This window comes from Monodelphis domestica, chromosome 4, assembly GCF_027887165.1.
Source record: "Monodelphis domestica isolate mMonDom1 chromosome 4, mMonDom1.pri, whole genome shotgun sequence".
Taxonomy (NCBI): domain Eukaryota; kingdom Metazoa; phylum Chordata; class Mammalia; order Didelphimorphia; family Didelphidae; genus Monodelphis; species Monodelphis domestica.
Window position 1 is genome coordinate 361,447,756 of NC_077230.1, and position 23,494 is coordinate 361,471,249.

A 23,494-nucleotide genomic window follows, 5' to 3' on the forward strand; every position below is an offset into this window, starting at 1 on the left:
TTGCTGTGCTGTCTGTCCACTGATGAAGTCATGGACTTGCCCCTGGTCTGCAGGTTGTGGAATCCCCAACTTCCACCTGAAAGCTCAATTTCTAGGCTCGAGACCAACCAGCTTCCCCCCATCACCTTTGAAGTTCTGCCCCTAAGCCAAGGCTGAGCTGTAGGTAGGATGGAGCAAATGAAAAGTTGCCCAAGATGCTGAAATCTGAAGGGCATCTTCCTCTTCATCTGAGGGTTTCCAGTGGGTGACCATACACCAGATACGCTTCCCCTGCCTTCCCCCAAATTTAGGCCATGGGCAAAATTGCTATTTACTGCCTTGCGTGTTAGACCCCAGAAAAGACACCCATCCTAGGGGAGGCTTGGGGTGAGCCCCAGAAGGCAAGCGTATACTTCTAGGAAGTCCTATTCCAACCCCCAGACCTAGCAGGGGAAGAGGTGGCAGCCAGACCACAGTTGAGCTGCTGTTGTGAGAGGTGTCCACCAGGTGTCACTAGGAGATCTCTAGTCTTCTGTTCCACCCCACCTCTGTCCCTCTTGACACCCCAGCTTACACATCTCTTCAGGCCCAGACCATGAGCGAATGCTCCTGGATGCAGGAAGAGCAAACATCCGGCAGACCAGAGGAAGTGGAAGCCTCAGCTTTCCAAGAAAAGTCAAAATACAGTTTGAGGCTTTGGCAAAGAGAAGGGAGAGAAAGTTGGTATGTCTTCACTGAATGCCGGCCCAAGACAGGGCAGCTCTATGGATGCCCAGCTGCAGATGGGAGGCTTCTTGGTGCCCCTTTCCCCTCCCAGGCAGCAGGAAGCGAGGGTGGCCCCAGCTCAGGGAGGGTTTTCAGTATGTGTATACCTCAGTATGCCACATTATTCTCTCAGCCTTGCTTTCTTCCTCTGTAAAATGAGGATGATCCTGGCACCTACCTCATCAGTTTTTGAGGATAAAATGAATAATATTCCTAAAGCACTTTGTAGACCTTAAAGTACTATGTATTATTCTTTCAACAGTTGGTATTAAATACTTAATGTGTGGCTACCCCCAAAGAGGAGTCAGAGATCTATCTGCCCCTCCCTTAGAAATGAAGAAATGAGACATTTAAAACAGTTGTGGTCACGGTAGAGAAGGCCTTGACGAGGGAGCTGGAAGTTCTGAATTTGAATTGTCTTCATAATGATAAGACCTATCACCTAAGATTTCTGGGCCTCGGGCCCTCTGAGAAAGGAGAAGATTGGACTAAGCTGTGTAAATTTGATGAAAAGAATGTTGAGCTTGGAGTCAGAGAACCTAGGTTCAAATCCTGCCTTGTCTAATTACTGGCACAGCCTACCTCTCTGGACTTCAGTTCTTCATGTATAAAAGGAGAGAGAGAGATAGACCGAAAGGCCTTAGGTCACTTGTAGTCTGCATCTGTGATCCCTTTATCTTCAAGGACTCTTCTGAAAACCCATGTCCCTGTGGACATGTTCAAGCCACCCTAGTGCTAAATTGTGCAGTGCCGATATACCAAAAGGAGTTTAGAGAAGAAGTCACTGGAGTTGTCAGGGAAGAAGTTTGTGGTGGGAGGAGGGTGAGGAAACAGAGGGGAGTTCAGGCTCCATTGGGAGTTGGAATTAGATTGTAGAGGGCCTTGAATGTCAGTCTGAGTTTGAACTTTTGTTTTTTTTTTCCTTTAAACCCATACCTTCCATCTTTGAATCAGTACTGTGTGTTGGTTCCAAGGCAAAAGAGCAGGAAGGGCTAGGCAATGGAGGTTGTGACTTGCCCAGGGTCATACAGCGAGGCAGTGTCTGATGCTAGATTTGAACCCAGAACCTCCTGCCTCTAGGCCTGGCTCTCAATCCACTGAGCTACCCAGCTGCCCCCATGAAACTTTTATTTAGCAAGAATGGTGGTCTCTCTCATTCATCTCCCCCATATCTATCCTTGAATGGAGAATTTCCAGCTTTACAGAAAGAAAGCAAACCTCCAATCAGTCCCTCCTGCTCTGGGGGAGCAGCCGAAGAAGAGTGAGTGCTATTTTGTCCTCTTTCCAGGGAGTATGTGTATGTTAGGGGAACCCAGTGGGAGCTGGAACAGAACTATGTCCCACAGTGGGGCTCCCTGTGGCTTCTGGAGCTCAGCTAGACTCTAACCCTGCTTCTAGCTCATGATTTTGGCTCAGAGTTTGCCTTGATTGCTCCATAAGGCAATTCTCAGAATGCTGGCACAGGAGACAACAGGGCAAGGGTCCTACCCCTCCTGCATAGTTGGGTCACCCGCCAGCTGATAAAGACTGCCAGACAGTGGAAAGGAAGGGGTTGGGACTGGTTAATGTAAGCGAGTTCTAGGATCCCCAGTCTGGCCTGAGAAGAGGCATTTGACTCGATTCTCCGCCAGGGGGCCTTCTGAGTCAACTTACACTTGGCCGCTGGGAAGGCTAACCTTCCGTCTCTCTCATCTGAGCTCCAGAGGCCCAAGGACACAGTCAAAAGACCATCAGCGGTCGCTAGGCAGAGCCATACCTGAGCAGGAATCCTCTCCATGACAGCCATCCATTCAACCAGCACTTGCTGGACGCTCCAGTCTGACTTGCCCAGCACCGTACTAGGCATTGACTACGTGGCGACAAAAATGACAAAACATCCTGGATGAGTTATCACGTCAGCCAGCATCCATGAAGAGCCTCCTCTAGATTCCTGTTAAGCCCACAGAGAGAGGAGGGGTCAGGTACCCTCTGGGCTTAGGGGGAAGGCACTCTGCATGGATCATTGGCCCCATGGGTCCTGACTCGAAAACAGGAGACACTCTTTCTTTCTTCAGAATCAGGCAGCTCCTTCCCAGGAGGCCCCGGGCTCCTGCTCTTATCCCCCAAGAGAGGGCCCTAAAAGAAAAAGGTAGTATGGCCTGATGGCAAGGACACTGAACTTGGATTCAGGAAAACCTAGGATTAAATCCAAGCTCAGAAACCCTGGTTGAGTCACTGTGGATTTCCATTTTCTCATCTATGAAATGCAGGGGTGGCAATCAATGATCTCTAAACCTCTGACTCATTTCTCTTATGAAAATTTCCCCTTTGCCCCTGCACCTTCCCTCCTGGAAGCTACATCTTCCACTGACCCTGGTCTGAGCATCTCTTGGGTAATCTTCATTTACAGCAGAGAACCCTGGGCTTCTGGAGCTATGAAGAATGAAGGGGGGTGGCTAGGTGGCTCAGTGGATTGAGAACCAGGACCTGAGATGGGAAGTCCTGGGTTTGATTCAGGCCTCAGACACTTCCTCGCTGTGTGACCCTGAGTAAGTCACTTAACCCCCATTGCCTATATATAGTATTGATTTTAAGACAGAAGATAAGGATTAAAAAAAAAAAGAATGGAGTGCAGTAGGACTCCAACTATGAATTAAGGTAGATGTAGGCACACTGGGATATACATCTGCATACTCATATGCAGAGGGTTCCCTGAGCAAATTCATGAACTATCTACCGCAAAGTGAGCCTCACTTGGGGACAGACTGAAACTACTGAAGGGGCAGGGGCAGCTAGAAGATGGAAGTGGACAGAAAGCAGGGCCTGGAGTCAGGAAGACCAGAATTCAAACCCAGCTTCAGACATTCACTGTGACTCTGAACAAGTTCCTAACCCCGTTGGCCTCAGTTTCTTCATCTGGGCAAGGAAATGGCAAACCACTCCAGTATCTATGCCAAGAAAACTCCAAAATAGGATCACAAAGCAATAAACGAAGGTGAGGACCAGAATGAGAGGATTAAGGACTTCTCCTGGGATGTTGTAGGTCCTTTTATAGGCTCAGGCTGTAGTGACCCCTTTGTGCTGATTGTATAATAAAGGGGGTCAGTTGTAGAGGTGGCCCTTTCCCTTTCCTTTTTAAAAACTCCTCTTGAAACAAAAACAAAACAAAACTCCCCAGTGAGCAAGTCACTGCTGGCCAGGACATGCCTATTACACATATAACTCAGAGAGATGAACACAAACACAACTTCACACAAACACATATGCTTCCACTCCCACATCATTTCTCACACACAGGCATACACAGTTGCTCAGAACTGTCCCTTCTGATCTACAGATCCCTCCTGGGGATGCAAGGAGAAGAGAGCCCCCACCCCTTCCAGCCCCCATCACCTAAGCCTGTTGTCTGAAACTCTAAGCTCTCACAAAAAATAAGATCAGGCTTTGGGCTGCTCTTGGTTTGCATGGAGAAAGCCCAACACACAGGACTCACTCCTTAACTGTGCCTGGCACATAATAGGCACTTAATAATTGCTTGTTTCCTTCCTTCCATCCTTGCTGCTGCCAGCCCCACCCTGCCTTTAGTCTCAAGGGAAATCTGAAGGGGATCTGCTAGACAAGTAAAGAAGAAACCACTGGATGTAGGGTGAGCAAAGGCCACAGAGGAAGAATGGTTCAGCCCTTATGGCTGGGACAGAGATTATCTTCTCAGACACAATGGGAACTTAATAAATGGTTCCTGCATTGCATTGGTTCTCACCCCCTTTATTTCTCTTTTTCTTCCTTTTCCAGGCATTTCTTTTCTCTTATTTCTTCCTCCCATCTTCCTGCCTTTCCCTCATTACTTTTCTCTTTTCTGCTTTCCTCCTTTCTTCCTTAGTTCCTTCCATGTGCTCTCTCTCCTTCTATTTACCTTCCTTCTGGCCATCTCACCTCCCTCCTCTCCCTTATCAAATTCCCTTCTTCCTCCTTCCCTCCTTTCTCCCTTCCCTCCCTTTTCTTCCTTGGTTTTTTTCCTCCATCCACCTGCCCTTTTTCCTCACTCCTCTCCCTTTCCTTTCCTTCCTTCCTCCTCTTTGTTCTCTTCCCTTGAAGCTTTCCATATTCTCTTGCTTCCTCTTCCTTGATCTTTCTTCCTCTCTTGACTCCTTGACTTTCAGTGGATCCATTTTAGCCAGTTTGAGGAGGGAGGTGTGTGGAGGGGAAAGGATTAGAGTAGATTCCAGAAGCTATCAGGAGAGGGAAAGGTGCAATGAGGAAGATCTGAAACTGTCACAGAGATGAATAATACTGTATATAACCTGTGTGTTACTGCCATATGTAAAATTATACACAGGATACACAGGCATCATTACAACACTGGCCGTGGGTCACAGCACACCAAATACCCAGCCCTGTATGGACATATGTGGATATAAACACATGCATCATCCCTAGGTCAGGCCCACACACAATCAGGGATACAAGGCACCCACACCCAAAAGCCCTAGTGTGTAGCAATCATATCCAGTCACCAACACAAATCACAGTCTCCGGCAAACTTTCCCACCTCAGTGGTGCCCCTCTCAGGCTCTGCTTGGACAGTCCACCGTGCCCCATAAGCTTCCCTGGGGTGGGAAGATGGGGAATGGGAGCTAAGCTCAGGTTGGCCCAAGTCTGAGAGGAACCGGGACAGGTAGGAGACTCCTGGTGCAGCTGGGAGGGAACAGACACCTCTCCACCTTCCCATAACGGTAGCACCCTCTCCGCACTTTTCGGGAAATTCTTTGCCTTTTTTTCCCATCGCCTTTCAGCTGGTCCCCATAAGTCAGTGGCCCTGCCTTGGTCTCTCTCCTGGCATCTGCCTGGGCCCTTTCTCAGCCCTCAGGGATGTGTCGGGTAAGTTTCAGGATGGGTGGGGGAGTGAGTATAGTCGCCCTGGCCCCAGGACTGCTGTTTTTTTGGGTGCAAGATGAAGGAAGTGGGGAGCCCAAGACTTTAGGGGAGGAGAGAAAGGTGCCAGACCCAGGAAGAAACTGAAGAGCGTAGACCCAAGCGGACGGAGAGGTCCTGAGGTTTTGTTTGGTGAAGACTATCCCAAGTGGCACATACTCTGGTTCCACCTTTTAGAAACCCAGCAGATTCTCCAGTCCTCTGACAAAGACCCCACCCCCCCCTTACACCTACCCCACCCCTCGCCTCCCGGGGGATACTGAGCAGGCCCAAGCTAAAGCCCCCGGACTGTCTCTTTAATGCGCGCCCCCGGCGCCCCCCTGCGCGCTCCCGCCCATATAACTGAAGCGCATGGAGCTGGTCTGGGCTCAGAGGGAGAAGGACCGGGAGATAGGAACAAGCTAAAAGACTTTTCCAACTGGAATCCTCTTCCTCCTTCTCCTCTTCCCGCCCTGCTCAACCCATCTCAGTTCACCCCCCTTGGGGCCCCTGTCCAAGTCCCTGCCCCCCGCTCCCCTGCCTGCTGGGGGGTCTCCAGCGCCCCATGGCTCTGAGCGGGGGCTCTGGGCTTTGAGGAACCCTCTCCGAGGGGCTGCCCCTGGCTCCCACCCCTGGCCGGCCGCGCACTCTCCGGAGTTCCGGGACTCGGCACTGAAGGGTCTTCAGTCTGTCAAGCCGTCTGTTTGTCAGTTCCTTCCTTGAGGCCCCGCTGTCCCTCGGGCCGCCGCCTCCAGCCCGCCCGCACCCATGCTGGTTCATACTTACTCCGCGATGGTGAGTCCTGCGGGGGTTTGAGGTCGGGGTAGGGGTGCAGGGAATACACCAGGATTCGGCAATCTGGACCTGGGGGTCTGGGGCAACCCGGGGCCACAACTCAGCACGGGACAGTCCCGACACTCAGATCCAATTCGTACTTCCCAGTCGGCTCCCCCGACAAAAACGAAATCTCGGCGGGAGAAGCTCGGGGCTTCCACAGTCCCCGAAGGTGGGGTATAGGCTGATTATCCTCTCTGACTGCAGGCTAGGAAAGACTGGGGAACTCGCTGGAGTTTCGGGGTTGGATCTTTGAAACCAACGCTTGGAGATCGGCCTCTGAGTTGGGGAAAAGACTACCGCTGGGCCCTGGGGAGGAGGGAAGTGGGGGGAGGCGAGAAATGAGAAGTTAGGGGTTAGGGCAACCCCCCTTCTACCGTCCCCCCACATCCATTACCACCCTGGAGCCCTGGGGGCACAGTACCCGAAAGGGCCCTAGGGCAGAGCCACGGGGAAAAGGGAATTTGTGGGGTGGGGGGGAAAGTACTTGATTCTGGCTGTTTCGATTTGTTTAATCCTTTTGGTCTTTGATGTTTAACTAAATTGATGTTCAATTATTCGATTTGGATAAATTCTCCCCCTTTGCTTCGGTTAATTTCCCACTTTCCCTCCGGGATCCTTTCCTGACTCCTAGTTTCTGCGTTTCACTGTGGCTAATTCCAGGCTTAGGCTGGGCCCGGGACTGGGAGCGGAGGAGGACCTGATCAGGGACCCCGACCAGCTTGAGACTCGCTCTTCCATCTGTACCCAATGTCTGTCCAACTTTTCGTCTGTCTCTCCCGGTTACGCAGGACCGTCCGGATGGGCTGAACGGCGCGGCTGGCGGGGGGCGCCTGTCGCAGCTCTCCTCTCTCAGCCAGGCGGCCTTCTCGGCGGCGGCGGCGCCTCCTCTGTGCCACACGCCTGCCTCGGACTTCCAACCGCCCTACTTTCCGCCACCTTACCCTCAGCCGCCTCTACCCTACGGTCAGACACAAGAGACGGCTTTCCCCCACCTCGGCGAGCCTTACAGCGGCCTTGGATCGCTCCACCAGCACCCACACCCGCACCAGCACCAGCAGCCGGCCTGGCCCTCTCCCCGAGGCGGCCGCCAGGATGAGCAAGGCCTTCTGGCTCAGACTCACCGGGCCCTGGGCCTGGACCCTCGCCGGGATTACCCAGGCGTTCCCCGCCTTTTGCACGGTCTGCCGGACGGAGCGCACGGCCTGGCGGATGGGCCGCTTGGCCTCCACGGGCTGGCGGCACATCACGGCTTGGAGGATCTCCAGGTAAGGGCCCAGCAGGACCGAATGGGTCGGGAGGAACCCCGAGAGATCCAATCCCGACCCAAGGTGGAAGAAGGGCGGCTAGGATGAAGATGGGGTGGTGATACTCAGAGAAAGTCCCAGAGGGGACACGTCTCAAGGAAAGGCCCAGCAGGCACTGGGGCAGAGGAGAGGGGCAGACAGGGATGGCACTTGGGAAAGACCCTCAGAGAACTGGGAGAAAACGGAAATCGCCCCAGAGAGAGAGAGGACGGGGCAAAAGTCCTGGCTGGGACAGGCTGAGAAAGATGCTAGGCAGGTTCTGGGAAGACCTGGAGGAGGTTCACTGGAGAATGATGACAGAGAGGGAGCGGGATAGGAATAGAAGCAGGGAAAGGGCCCTGCGACTCTGGTGTGGGGAAAAGCCTGTAGGAGACCGGGATGCAAAGTTCTCGGATGAGTACAGGAGAAGGACCCAAAGAATTCTGGTAGGCTCCAGCCGAGGCCACTCGCGACGGCCAGAACAAGATTAAGAGGTTTCTTGCAGCGAACTTTTTGTGGATCCCGGGTTAGGGGCCCTCAGTCCTTTCCCCCTCTCTCGAGCCTGCGGCTCCTCGACCGCTCTGGGTTAATGATCTTCCCGCGGCTGCCCAGCCGGAACGGGTAGCAGCCAGGAAAAGTCTAAGGGTGGAGGGGGGTGGAGGGGGGGAACGCGTGCAGACTGCGCAGCTGGGGGCCTGGGCCGGGGACCCACCCGGAGCCGGGTCTTTTAGCTCCGCAGTGACGCCCGGGATCCCTCCTGTCCGCAGCTGGCAGATTATTCCTGGGCTCAGAATCGCCGGAGCCAACATTTGCGATTTTAAACGTTTCCCTTTTTATTTGCTTTCTCAACGCTTGGGTCGGGGGATACCAAAGTTGGCCGAACTGTCCTCTACTCTACCCCCTTCTAATTTCACCAAACTGTCACCTTTCCGGCCCAGCCTCTGTTGAGAAATTCAGGGCCCCCCACCTGCTTCCCTACCCAAGCACTCGGGCTCACCCTTTCAGCTGCAGACCTGGACCCCTGGTGGTCTAATTAGCCCTCTCTGGTCCCCCCTACCCCAGATCGCTACCTCCGCCTCCTTTCCGGGCTCCGAATCCCCTGTCTCCACCACCGAACCGGATCCCTCTGCCGGGTCTACTTTTCAAATCCCTTTCCCTTGCCTGCTCCCCGAGGCCCATTCTCGGACTTGTTCCGTAGTCCCTGAGCCCACACTTTCCCTCCTTTCCCCTGTTCTACAGTCTCCGCAGCTGCTCCCCTTCCCGATTTCCTTTGAGAGGCGTTCTTCTGGTCTGGTTAATCCCCGGCCCTTCACCTAACCGGCTCGCTTCAGCCTCTCGGGGCCGGGAGATGTCTCCCCAGTGTCTGTGGCCCTTTTTCTATGAATTTTATTTTCCTGGCCAGTCTGGGCCCTCCCTCTTGACCCTATCCCTTTTCTTCACCTAAGCTCGAACTGGAGTTGATGGCAGGGTTTGGAAGGGCCTGGAGATAACCGCCCAGGCCTGTCCCCTTCCCGACCTGGGTTCTTTCCTCCCTCTCCAGGCCGTGGACGACACGGGGATGAGCCTTCTGGATCAGTCGGTGATCAAGAAAGGTAGGCAATCAGCCCTACCTACGCGGGGGTCAGACAGGGGAAGGGGACTAGGTGCCAGGCTTCTGGAGAAGTAACCAGGACTACTCCTAGCATTCTCCATGTCTGCCCAGTCTGGGGCTCTCCCTCGAAGCCCTAGTCATGCCTGGGTCGAATCCCCTGTTCGCAGGAACCGGGATGCCTGCTCAGGTCACCCTCCCCAACCCAAGTAAACTGCTTGCCTCGGACCCTGGCCTTCTCTGTCCCCTTCCCCCCTCCTGTCCCTGAATTTAGCACTTAGAAACTCACAGTAGGTTGGAGGGAAAACACTATAGGGAGGGCTGGGCCTAGGGGCACCTTAAGAAGGGGTTGGACAGAAGGAACTCGGAAAGAAGTGCGGCAGCCAGGTTCTTTGCCAAGGTTGGGGGGTGGCATGCACTCAGTGGGTGCTGGCCCAAGGCTGGCTGAAACTGAGGGCTGGGGTGGGGGCTGCTCAACTCTCTCTGGGGTTGCTGGGTGGGGCTGCATCGATTTTCTGTCTCTGGAATTAATTTGCAGAACTAGTTAAGTCACTTCCCAGTTTCCTCAGGGGATGGGGGTGGGATTCCCAGCAGATTTCAGAGATTTCTGAGTTATAAGGGAGGGTTACAGGGCTCCCCAACAAGGCAGAGGTCATTCTCCACCCCCAGTGACCAACAGCTTTTCCATTCTGGCTAGATTTGAGAGTGTGTGTGTGTGCATGTGTGTGTTGTGTGCCTGTTGGAGGTTGCAGAATAACCTTCTTTATGTTTCTGTCTGGGAGAGTCCAGGGCAGGGCTATGACAACAGCTGCAGATCAAGGGGGTGATCAAAGGGGGCTCTGCCCCAAGCCAGATCAAGGAGGGGAGGGGCCATGGAAGAGAAAAGAGGAAGAATCAGAATGATGGAAGAGAATGGCTTGGGGAAAAGAGAAAATGAGGAAAGGGTGGTTATGGTTAGTAGGGGCACCGGAAAAGAGGGGAAGAAGGAATAAGAGAGGGGAGAGGAGAGGAGGGACATAGAGAAGACTAGGAAGTGAAGGAGATGCTGGAGAAAAAGGGAGAGGAGGAAAATTGGGGGACACTGAGGAAAAGAATTCACTTTAAAAGGAGGAAATACTAAACCATAAAGATTATAGTAAAATTAGGCAGAAGAGTGCTTCACCTGAAATAGAGTGAAGAGGAAGAAGGGAGGTGAGGGAGCTTGGGACTTAAATTTTCATTTCCCTGTCTGGGCAGAAGGTATATAGTTTAAGAGGAAAGCTATTGCTCCTCCCTTCTTCCTACCCTCCCTCCCTTTCTCCCAGAGGATTGGACCCTATTTGTTTTTCAAATCAAGTGAATTCCCAGTTGGATTTGTCCTTCATTTGTTCTCTCTGGGAAACCCAGTTTTGGCTTAGAGGATAGGAAAAGAGTGGGTTACACCTGAATGTGTTCCTGGTGAGGAATGGGACCAACCCCTCTTTCAGGCTCAGTATGGAGGTGGCAAATTCTGGGCTTGGATGAAATCAAGAGGAGCCAGGCCCTGGGGAAAAGAAAGGGGGTTGGGAAGGGAAGTTGGGGAAAGGGAGCTTTGGGTTCATTGACTGACTGGAAAGACAGGAAAGAAACCAGATCCCTGAAAGATTTCCTCTGCAACAATATGAGTGTCCTGGGGGCACATGGCCTGGCTCGGGATGGAGGGGTGTTGGGAAGATTTCTGTTCTGTTGTTAATAGGAATAATACTATATAATGTAGAAATGCTTCAGTGAAGTGTTCAGGTAACAGTATCATATGTTATTGTTTGAAGGGAAAATTCTCATTCTTATGATATGGTCAGCTCCTGGTCAGTTACTTGCCAAGGGCTGCAAATCATCAGCTCAGGGGTTTGGCCTACTGAGAAAAGTCTCAAATTCCCTGCTAGCCCTTTGGAGAGAAGGGAATTTGGGGAAAGTTGGGGGTGGGGAGGCTCAAATGCCCCAGCTAGAGTACCATCCCCCTCCTTGGGACCATCTGGAAGAAAATGGTCAACCCTCCCTAAAGGGAGGAAGGGGTTTCCAGGTCTGAAATAGGGATCATTCTCCCCTAGAACATACACTCATCCCACACTCCCATGCACATGAGTCAGGAAAGTAGAACAAAGCTAAAACCAACTTCCTGTTCTGTTCAGGTCCAGGGCCTCGTGGATCCCCTGAGATTTTGCTGCTTCTTCTTGGCAAGGGCTTTGGTGGTTTGGGTCCCTACTTTGTGAGACATTTGAAGAAAAATATCATTATCAGACTCATTAAGCACCTAGAGAGTGGGTCCCTGGCCAGGAATCTCAGGGAAATGCCCTACCCCACCAACCCAACCTCCTAGAGAGGATCCAGTACAATTCTTTGTTCCCAGCCCAGTGTCTGCTTCCTGGGCCTCCTTCTCCCAGGCAAAAAGTGGGAAGAAAGTTAAGAGAACTGGAAGAGAAGGGAAGGTAGGGGACAAAAAAAGAAAACCCCTTCATCTTTCTATAACCCATGTAATTGGCTGGCACCAAAAAGTGGAGAATCTAGACTCTGCAGGAGTTGAAGTGGCTCTCTCTTGTCTGTTTTCATATTGGGTGTCCATTGTGTTTGTGCTTACCTCTAAGGACTTTCCTTGGCCTATCTTCCAGCGTCAATGGGTTAGTGACCAGCGATTGTGTCCGTAGGCCAATTTTGGGGTGTGACTGTGTGTCAGGATGCCTTAGGATCCGTTTGTGTGTGAAAGAACCCTGTCTAAGGACAGCTCTTCATCTCTGCCTTTTTACGACTTCCAAGGTTGGATATGGGAGTTCTGAATTCTGGAGTCAGTAACCAGTAGCAGGTCTTTGCACTTTAAAGTATGAAATAAGCTTTCCCCTCCTCTTCAGCAAATAGCACCTACCGGGCACCCTCCTGCCCAAATCCACAAGCACAGACGGACTACTCAGTTCACACTCACATACACCTGCCACTTTCAGCTCCAGCCTGGGGGCTCTGAGTCCTGCTGGTTTAGAGGCCTCCTCCGAGGGTATGTAAGAAAGGGGAGCGTCTTTGAAAGTACCCGCGAGGGTTAGGGGAGTCCAGGAGCCAGGCGAGTGGCAAACCGGGAGCAGGCGGCCGGCCGGGGTGCGTTCAGGGGTGGTGGTGAGAGCGAGGGAGAACAAGCAGGGACAGGGACCTAGCAGGACCTTTAAGCATTGGTCAATCAATCAACAAGCATTTATTAAGCGCTTACTACGTGTAAGGTATAGTGCTAAGCCTTGAGGATCATGGCTTTTCCAGAACTCCAGAACTCGATCCTGGAGCGCTGAAATGCCGGCGGGCAGAAAAACTGAGGGAAGCAACCGCCACGTCTTTTCCTGGGTCCTGAATTGGCCCGGGAATGAATGAAACCCTCCGCGGAGTAAGGATAGCGTCCTCTTCTCCTAGCCTCCTCAACCCCATCCCTCCACCCCCCTCGGCTCAGGCTCAGCCTGGTCTCTTCCTGGGGCTCTCCCTCCAGCTTCTGCTCATTCTCGACTTTTTCGGAGTCCCGGTCCGAAGCCAGCGCTTGGTGCCTCTCTCCCTCTGGTACTTTCACCGGACCTCCTCTCTCGGCATTTCTTCGGACTCCCATTCCTGCACTCTCTATCTCTATCTCTATCTCTATCTCTATATCTATCTCTATCTCTATCTCTATCTCTATCTCTATCTCTATCTCTATCTCTATCTCTATCTCTATCTCTGTCTCTGTCTCTGTCTCTGTCTCTGTCTCTGTCTCTCCCTGTCTTTGTCTCGGTCTCGGTCTCTGTCTCTGTTTCTCTCTCCTCCTGCTGCCTAATCTCAGACTCCCGTATTCCCGCCTCCCCAGGCTTCCTGCACCTAGCTTTTCTCTGGCTCCCATTCCTGCCTCCTCTCCTGTATAGGGTTTTCCGTTCAGGCTTTAGGCGCCACTTCTGCTCCCTCCCTCTCACTAGGCTCCAGATCCCGATTCCCATTCCTGCTGCTCCCTGTAGGCTCCCTGGGCACACGGCCTTTGTCTGGCTCTCCTTTCTGCCCCCTCTTGTCTCCTCTCTAGGCTTCGAGTTCTTCCTGGTTCCCTCACTAGGCTCCAGCTCCTGACGCCCATCCCTGCCCTTTTTCCGGTTCCCTGCCTTGGTTTTCTGAACCAACGCTAGCTCCTGACTTTTCGGTGGGTTCCCATCCCTTCGAGCTCTTCTGCTTTCCCACTCTGAGCTCAGTTCTCTGCCCCTTCTGATTCCCACCCCAGCTCTGGCTGGCTCCACAGTTCCATTCCTGACTCCCGATCCACTCTGTGCCACCCACCCCCGCCCCCCAGCTCGACTGGTCCGGAGCAGAGCCTCCCCTTACCCCTCCAGGGCCTGGCAAAAGATCACTCAGAGCCTTCCCTCATTTCAGCCCCTCCCCAGGGCCGCCACCGCCTCCTCTCACCTGGAAAGAAACGTGCACGTAACTAGTTTTGGGTGGGGGAGAGGGAGAAAGGTGGAGACGGCTATTCCCTCATCCCCAAGTTAAAGAGAGTGGACTAAGACAAAACCAGAGCCTTTCTTTCGCCATCGCGCTCGTCCTCTCCCGCCATTGCTCAGCAGACAGGTGGATTCGGGAGCCAGGGATTCCGCAGTTCTCCCCCTCCCACCCCACATAAAACGCATCCTCGACGTCCCTTCAGAAAAGCATTGCCTTGTATTTTTAAAAGTGTTTTAAAGTGTGTGTGTTAACCCCATTTTACGGACGAGGAAACCAAGGCTTTAGAGAGGTTAAGTGATTTGCTCACCATGGCACAGCTAAAATCATGAGGACACAATATTAGAGCTGGAAAGACTTCTTGGAGTCCAGTTTTACAGATGAGTAGACTGAGGTGCAGACTAGCTCAAGGGCATATAGGTTAGTAAGTGACAGAGCTCCGACTCCTAAATCTCCTGACTCCCAATCCACAGCTCTCCACTACAACACAGTGCTGGCAAATTGCAAAAAGTTAGAATTTGAACCCAGGTCGCCTGATTCTCGAACTGGTGCCTGCTTACTGATGACTACTCACTCCCCGCATCCCCGAAAAGTAATCAGGTTATAGGGTGAGAGGCAAATGCAATGTGTGTCGGGGCTGGGGGGAAGAGGTTTCAGAGGAGGGGTGATCATCGGAACTTTAGGCAGTCCAGTGGCCTCAGGCGTGCCCCGCACCCAACCCCTAGCCACCGTGAGGTGTGTGGCCCGAGTCCTGTGGCGCCGGGCCGATCCTGTCACCTTGAGCGTCCCCAATTCGGCTTTTCGGCTGAGCGGGCCAGGCGGGGGCGGGGAGGAGGTGAGTGACTTAAACTGGGGTCCCGTGCAGGCAGAAAGCCCTGCGGGTAGGGGCGGAGGCGAGGTGGGGAGAAGCGGTTATGGCTGAGAAACTGGGGAATTTCTCTTTCCCCGCCTCTCCGGGTGAGGAATGGGGTGAGGGAGGGCTATCGGGCTTGAACCCCTTCTAGGCGGAGTGGAAAGGCTCTGGGCTTTTTCTCTAAGGACTCTGCCCTCTTCCCACCCCCGCCCCCAATTTCCCCACCCGGAAGAGGGCAGGAGATGGGGGGAGGGTTGGCATCGCGGGGGTGCTTGGTGAATAGGCTGTGTGAATGTGTGTTATGTAGGACTAAACAGTCTAAAGTCCCTGCCAGCTCAGATACTCGATGAGTCTACGTGTCTGTATGTTAATGTGTGAGACTGTGTGAATGTGTGATTGTGTCTGTCTGTGTGTGACTACTTGGGGGCTGGGTGAATATTCGCGACCAGAGTCTGTAGCCCCTAAATGTCACTTTCTCCGCGTGCCCCTCTTCCTGGACCTTTGTCTCTTCCTGGAGCTGAGATGGAATTAACTCGTTCCCTTGATTTGTGACTGTGGTCCAGCTCTCATCAGGGACACCTTGGGAGGAAATTTGGGGTCGGGTCTGGCCTCAAACCAAGTGTTTCTCTCGGTTTGGGAAGGGCTAGAATGGGCATTTGGAGCCCAGGCTGAGAAGTTTGTATCTTGTATTGTCCTGTGAGTAATGGGGAGATGCTGAAGATGGTGCCTCAGGAAAGGAAGAAGGGAGGAAGGAAGGAAGGAAGGAAGGAAGGAAGGAAGGAAGGAAGGAAGGAAGGAAGGAAGGAAGGAAGGAAGGAAGGAAGGAAGGAAGGAAGGAAGGAAGGAAGGAAGGAAGGAAGGAAAGAAAGGAGAGAGAAAGGAAGGAAGGAAAGGAGGGAGGAAGGAAAGGAGGAAGGAAGAGGGAAGAAAGGAAAGAAGGAAGGAAGGAAAGAAAGAAAGAAAGAAAGAAAGAAAGAAAGAAAGAAAGAAAGAAAGAAAGAAAGAAAGAAAGGAGGGAGAAAGGAAGGAAGGAAAGGAGGGAGGGAGGGAGGAAGGAATGAAGAGAGGAAGGAAAGGAGTAAGGAAGGGAGGGAGGGAGAAAGGAAGGAAGGGAGGGAGGGAGGAAAGGAAGAAGGGAGGAAGGAAGGAAGACTTCTGACAAATGTGTGAAGGGAGATGATTTGAAGGAAGCCACAGAGGTGCAGTAGAGTGAGTATTCTACTTGGAGCCCAAAAGACCTGGGTTCAGATCCCATCCCTGATACTAGGCTAGTCACTTTACTTCATTCTCAGTCTCTTATCTGAAAACTAATAGTAACTATCTTCCAGGTTAGTTGTGAGGCTTCAATGAGATACTGTATGGGAAGTATTTTTAAAGCTTAAGTCCCAGTTATTATTGAGAAAGGAGAAACTGAAAACAAGGAAATTAGTAGCTATGTCAGTAATCTAAGAGAGCTGATGAAGCCCTAAATTAGTATCTTAGATGATATATAAGTAATGTGCAGACAGAATCAATGAGAGGAGGCAAATCATTTGCTATCAATAGATGAGGAAGAAGATGAAGTCAGGGTCAATTTGAAGGCTAGTGGTAGTTTTTTCCTTCTTCTTAAAAACCTTACTATGTATTGGTTCTAAGGCAGAAGATCAGAAAGGGATAGGCAATTGGAGTTAAGTAACTTAAGTAACACAACTAGGAGGTTGCATTTGACCCCAGAACTTCCTATTTCCAGACGTGGTTCTCTATCCACTGAACCCTCTAGCTGCCCTAGTGGTAGTCTTAATAGGAAGTCAGAAAGAGGTCTGGAGGGTGATAATGAATTTCGTTTTGAATAAGTTGAGTTGGAAATGTGATTGCTGAGATGTCTAGTAGGCAATTTTCATCCATGGCTAGAGTTCAAAGGAGAGAGGCTGGTTATTACAGGTCCTGGATTCATCTGTATAATAGTAATAGTAGTTAGTATTTATGTAGAACTTTAAGGTTTGAACACACATATTCAAAATAAACATGTAATAATTAAATATATATTCTAAGAGAAAGGCACTAGTAACCCGGGTAGCAGGAAAGGCTTCATGTAGAAGCTCCACACAGCTGTCAAAACAATCTTTTTTTTTTTAAACCCTTACTTTCTGTCTTAGAATTAATACTATATTGGTTCTAAGGCAGAAAAGCAGTAAGGGTTAGGCAATGGGGGTTAAGTGACTTGCCCAGGGTCACACAGCTAGGAAATGTCAGAGGCCAGATTTGAACCCAGGAGCTCCCAACTCCAGGCCTGGCTTTCTATCCACTGAGCCTCCCAGCTGCTCCTTGGCGCAAAGCAGGGATTCTAAGAGTCAGAAGTGAGGAGGGAGAGAGCATTTCGGACAGGGGAGATAGCTAGTCCATGGGTGAAGACACCCATGTGTGAGGAATAAAAAGGACAGTTTGCCTGCACCCTAGAATTCATGAAGGGGAGTAATGTATAATAAGCCTGGAAAGGAAAGGAGTCAGGTTGTGAAGAATTTATAGACAGAGTTTATATTTCATGCTGGAATCACAGATTTTATTGAGTAGAGGAGTGAGTAGCATCGTTAGTCAATAAGAACTAGCCAATAAGCATTTATTAAGTGCCCTCTATGTGCAAGGCACTATACTAAATGCCAAAGATACAAAGAGAAGCAAAAGACAGTCCTAGTTCTTAAGAAGCTTTCAACCTTGGGGGCAGTTGGGTAGCTCAGTGGATTGAGAGCCAGGCCTAGAGTTGGGAGGTCCTAGGTTCAAATCTGATCTCTGACACTTCCTAGATGTGTGACCCTGGGCAAGTCATTTAACTCCCATTACTTTACTGCTCTTCTGCCTTAGAACAAATACACAGTATTGATTCTAAGACAGTAGGTAAGGGTATACATTAAAAAAATGAAGCTTACAAACTTTTGGGGAAAGATACCCAAAATAAAGCTGAAAAGTGGGGTGAAGAAGTTCAAAATTAATGCAGCCAGGTGAGAAATGAGGAGATATTTGTCCTGCATAGAACTGCTCTCCAATCAGAGGGACAGAGAATACTGATAAGGGAGGAGCCAAGACTAATTAGATCTTGCAGGATGATGAGATTTCCCAATGATGAGGTTTCTGGGAGCACTGAAGAAGTCAAGGAAATCTAAAATAAGTGCAGTCAGGTGGAAAATGAGGAATAGAACTATGTTGCTCACTCAGAAGATGGCTAGGGATAGGAAAGGAATGAGAATGGGCAAAAATCCAGGAAAGGAACAACCTTGGGACAGCTGGTTGGCTAGAGATGGAAGGTCCTGGGTTCAAATCTAGGCTTAGACACTTCCTAACTGTGTGACCCTGGGCAACCCCCATTGCCTAGCCCTTACCACTCTTCTGCACTGGAACCAAAACACAGAACTGATTCTAAAATGGAAGGTAAAGGTTGTTCCTTTGTTTTTTTAAATAGTATATTACTTTGGGGTAGCTAAGTGGCTCAGTGAATTGAGAACAAGACCTGGAAATGGGAGGTCCTGGGTTCAAATTCAGCCTCAGACACTTCCTAGCTAGGTGACCTTGGGCAAATCACTGAACTCCCAATTGCCTAGCCCTTGCCACTCTTTGCCTCAGAACCAATATAGACTATTAGTTCTAAGACAGAAGATAAGGATTAAAAAAAATTGATAGCAGAGCAAGTGAAAGGCATTTAAGGATGGGTTGGGAGAGAGGGAAGACATGGCCTAGTTTGTAGACATCAGGCAAGGAGCCAACAGAAAGGGACAAAATGAAGATGAGAGAGACTGAGCAATAGAGTAAGCTCATGGAAGTGACAGGAGAGGATGCCATTGAGCACATAGTTTGGAGAGAAGGTTGGCCTTTGTAAGGTGAAGGATCACCACTTAGAGAAAAGTCATTAGGTAAATAGAGCAATGGAGAGAGTAGATCTGGAGTCAGGAAGTCCCGAGTTCAAATCCAGGCTCAGACACATGCTAGTTGCATGACCCTGAGCAAATCACTGAACCTCTGTCTTAGTTTCTCCATTAAAAATGTTAATGAAAACAGCATCCACCTCCCAAGAATGTCTCAAGGCTCGGATGAGATGATATTTGTAAAATACTGAATTTAGTGCCTGCAGTAGGTGACTGCTCCCCATTATTAATTGTTAGGAATAAATAAAGAAGAGTAAGTAAAGAAAAGATGTAGAAGCATATTGTCGCCTATAGCCAGGAAGAAGATCACAACCAATGACCTTTATTTTCCCAGCAAAGTAGGAAAATACCAGTTTGGGGACAGGATTAGCCAATGGTCACTGGGGGCTTGAGAAGAGAAGGTTTGGGATAACAACTGAGGGAAGGGAGTCAGAAAAAGAAAAGATAAAAGTCAGAAAAAGAGAAGAAAAACTTTGCCTCGTAGCCATGAAAGATCTAGTTGAGAGTCGGTAACAACGATGTGTAATGATGAAGTTAATATTATGGTGTAACTTCCTTCAGGTTGTGACTGTGCAGATCAAGTGGAAAAGGCAGATGGTGGTGGGGTGTGTGTGAGCTCTCTCACACAGTTCAGAGCTGAGGACCCAAAGGAGGACAAGAGAGTGGAACAATCAGGGATGGAGAGCAGTTTATTATTTAGTATTGAGTCTAAGATGGAAGGAAGGTAAGGGCTTAAAAAAAAGTAAACATCATTAAAACAAAAAGACTATTTAATTTAGTTTTTTTTTCTTAAATAAAAATCCTTATCTTCTTTCTTGGAATCAAAACTTTGTGTCAATACACAAAGAGTGGTAAGGGCTAGGCAATGGGGGGTAAGTGACTTGCCCAGGGTCACACAGCTAGGAAGTGTCAGAGATCAGATTTGAACCCAGGACCTCCCATCTCTAGGTCTGGCTCTCAATCCACTGAGCTACCCAGCTGCCCCCTAATTTAGTTTTAAAAATACACCAATATTTAAAAAGGAGAGAGAATGACTTGGGGACTTGATTACAGTTGTTGTTTTTTAAGATGAGGTGGCCTGGCTATAGATAGATGATGGTGAGCTGAATTACTGACAGTTACCATGGGTGGTTAAGATAGAGTGGAAAGGTAGATTATGGGAAGTAAGAATGTCAATGAACTGGAAGTCCAGGCTGCTTGAGGAGACACCACCATATATGTTTGGGGGCATTCAGTTAGAAGGACTAAAGTTAGTCTGGAGAGCAAAGCGTGTGAGAAAGGATTGAGGGTGATGCATGCCTCCTGCCTTTCTCTAGAAAGGTGGTGGACTGATTATAAATGAGGAACGAGGCAACAGACAATGTGTTGATTTGATTTGTTTAACTGTACTTTGTTGCAAGAGAGCTTAGAGTTGTTGGGAAGAGACAATGGTTTTCTTTGTTGTGTGACCCTGGGGAAGTCACCTAACCCCCTTTGCCTAGCCCTTACCACCCTCCTGCCTTTGAATGAATACACAGTATTCATTCTAAGTTTAAAAAAGTAAACATTATTAAAACAAAAAGACAATATTTAATTTAGTTATAAAATAAACCAATCTTTATTCTGGTTCTTAAAGACTGGATTTTATCCCTGACTTTTTGGCCATCCTTTTCCTTCTGGTCTGATTTTCTTTGAAGGTCATCTTTCATCCTCTTTACCTCATCTTTCATCTCCTTTGCCTCATTTTCCAGCTGGTTGATTTTGGCTTTCAAGACACTATTTTCTCGTTTTAGTTCAAGTGCCTTTGTTTCCATTTGACTTATCTTAATTTTCAAGTTCTTTTCCCAATTGTCTTCAGCCTCTCTTAATTGTGTTTTGAGTTCTTCCACAGCCTATATCCAATTCGCTGGGATTTCTGATTTGTTATTTGCTGATCTCTCCCCTTCTGTTCTATTTGCTGAGTAGAAGCTGTCTATTGTAGTTTCTTTCTTCTTTTTCTGTTGTTTGCTTAAATTCACCCCTTCTTTACTCCCTGTATTTGTCTGTGCTCTTGCTCCTCTCATTTTTTGTTTGTTTTGGGGGCTTCTGTCAGTCTCCCCTCTTGGAGCTTTAACAGGAGACCTCTTGGTGTAGTCTCTGGTGGAGGGTTGTTGGGGTTTGAACTTCCCTGTCCTCTGGAGGCTTTTGATTGGATTAAAGCCCAGCAGTCAATGAGGATGGGTGTGGAGCCTGGGCTTCCCTGAGTTCTGGAGACTTTTGATGGGATTAAGGTCAGCTTAGTTGGGCTGGGTGTGCTCTGAGTCCAAAACTTCCTGGTAGGCTAGAGCAAATATGGAGGATCTCCACAGCTCTGGCCAGGCTGCCATGTCTATGCTCCCTCTCTAGCTCTTTCCCCGCCATCCATCCCCACGGTGTCATGGGACATGAGAGAAGGAGCAACTAGCTCTGGAAAGGCTTGTTAGGGATACAGTATATTCTGTAGAGGGCAAAGTATCCATGAAATAAGAGATGGGAGAAGGGAGGAAGTTTATCAACAATTGAGCAGGGATTCCATTGGGAAAAATGGGAAAGGGAGGCAGGGAAGGAGAGGACCTGAACAGTGATGAGACTGAATCATATGGGGGACGAAAATGTAGAAGAAGATCAAAGAGATGGGAACTGTCTTCCTGGGAGACACTGACCCTAAATCGCTGGTATTACCAGCTGTTGGGAGCGACTCTCTCCTAGAGTTCTGTGGTTACTAATACAAGTTTTACAGATGAGAAAACAGGTTTTGAGTAGTCGTGTTTTGTCTGTGATCATACTGTCAATAAATATGTAAGGCAGGACTTGAATCTGGGTCTCCTAATTTCAGGTCTGATATTCCATGCACTAAATGGAGGGGCCTCTCCAGGGGAGGATAAATTGAGAGGATCTGTAGTGATCTACATGATCATGTTGACCAAAAGGTGGCATCACAAAAGAGGAACCTCTTTGCCTACTGAGGGAGAATAACTGGCTGCTTGAGGCAGAGTGGTACCTTGGGAGTCAGAAGAGCTCATCCTGAACCAATCTCTCTCTGCCATGAGATCTCCTCGGGGGAGCTTGGGCTAATTCCTTCCTTTTTCTGAGCTCCAGTTTTCCTAGCCATGAGATGTGGATGGCCATAAGGACATTTAGAAATATTGGGGAAAAGTAGAATCTGATGCTCTGGGTGGCTGGGATGATAAAAACAGACAACTGAGGAAGCCAGAGTTTTCAACTCATTTTTTTTTTCTGTTATCTTTGAGACAGACAGAGACAGAGACAGACACACACACACACACACACACACACACACACACAGAAATTAGAGAGAGAGAGAGAGAGAGAAACCAACAACCCACTAGCATTTATATAGTTTTAAAGTTCTAAGTGACTTGCCTGGGGTCATACAGCTACAGTATATGAGGCAAGGTTTGAACTCAGGTCTTCCAGCATGCTCTCCTTCTACCACCTAGCTACCTAATAATAATCCTCAGAATAAAAAGGGAAGAACAAAAATAGTCAGTTGATAAATAAAGATCTCTAGCACCTAGTTGTTATTGTTGTTATTTTTAGCCAGCTAGAGGCTGTAATCAATAGAACCTCAAATCTGGAATCAGGAAGATGTGAGTTCAAATCCTACTTCCTTTACTCATATACCTCAAGTAACTTGGCCTCTGACTCAGTTTCCTTACCTGTAAAATGAGGCCAATAATAGCACCAACCTTCAGTAAGGATCAACTGAGATAATACGTAAAGCCCTTTGCAAAATTTGAAGTGCTATATAAGTGGGAGCTATTATGCTATTAAAAGCAGTGGATAGAATGCCAGCCAGTGCATGGAGTGCCAGGAAGTCCTGAGTTCAAATCCAGCCTCAGATAATTACTAGATGTGTGACTCTGGGCAAGTCACTTAACTTTGCTTGCCTCCATTTCCTCATCTGCAAAATGAGAAGGAACTGGCAAACCACTCTGGTATCCTTGCCCAGAAAACCCCAAATGGGGTCACAAAGAGTTGAACATGACTGAAAAAGTTGAAGATTATTATTATTAAGAGTCACCAAGACATTGGGCAACCTCTAGGATAGCATCCACCTCTGAATCCTTTAACCAACCCTACAAATGAAGAAAAGGAGGCATTGGGAGGAGAAATGATTTGGAGGCAGAACTGAAATTCAAATTCAAATCTTCTGACTCAAAGTCCTGTTCTCTTTCCCATTATTCCACAGGGCTCTTTCATTCATATACAACTAGGAATAGGGCGGGGCACATGGTGGCTCAGTGGATTGAGAGCCAGACCTGGAGATAGGAGGTTCTGGATTCAAATGACCTCAGACACTTCCTAGCTGTGTGACCCTGGGCAAGTCACTTAACCCCCATTGCTTAACCTTTATCTCTCTTCTGTCTTGGAATCCATCCTTAGTCTAGATTCTAAGACAGAAGGTGAGGGTCTAAGAAACAACCACCACCAGGGAAAGGATCATTGAGTCTGGATGGGGCAACTCTCTCCTACTGGTCTATCTACTTAATAAATAAACCCTGAGACTCAGTGATTTGCTTGTGGTCACACAGCTGAATCCAAGTGAAGACATGAAAGATAATCCAGTCCAGGGGATCTGAACCTGGGATCAATGGGTAGATTTCAGGAGAATCTGTGAACTTGGACAGGGAGAAAAAAATGACGTCTTTTCACATAACTGAAATTTAGCATTTCTTTCCATTATGGATTTTTTAAAAACATGAGGCTAAGAAGGGGTCCATGGACTTCACCAAGCTGCCAAAACGGGGTTCATGACACCAAAAGTATTAAGAACCCCTGATTTAGTCAAAATTAAATGTTTCAGGCACTGAGCTACACCAGGACAAGAATCCCCTCTACAGAATCCCAGACAGGAGGCAGCTGGGTGGCTCAGTGGATTGAGAGTTAGGTCCAGAGCCAGGAGGTCTTGGGTTCAAATCTAGCCTCAGACACTTCCTAGCTGTGTGAC

At 49.2% G+C, this 23,494-nt stretch overlaps 1 protein-coding gene across 1 annotated transcript in view; it reads left to right on the top strand.

Annotated features, from left to right (window-relative positions):
- The first annotated feature begins 5,932 nt into the window (after positions 1 to 5,932).
- Positions 5,933 to 23,494, top strand: part of TFAP2E (transcription factor AP-2 epsilon) — a 47,703-nt gene continuing 30,141 nt past the window's right edge. Inside the window, exons 1-3 of the mRNA XM_056795133.1 lie at positions 5,933 to 6,429; positions 7,260 to 7,736; positions 9,295 to 9,346. Coding sequence (XP_056651111.1) covers positions 6,403 to 6,429; positions 7,260 to 7,736; positions 9,295 to 9,346 — 556 coding nt within the window. The 5' untranslated portion in view covers positions 5,933 to 6,402. The remainder of the gene's footprint in view (positions 6,430 to 7,259; positions 7,737 to 9,294; positions 9,347 to 23,494) is intronic.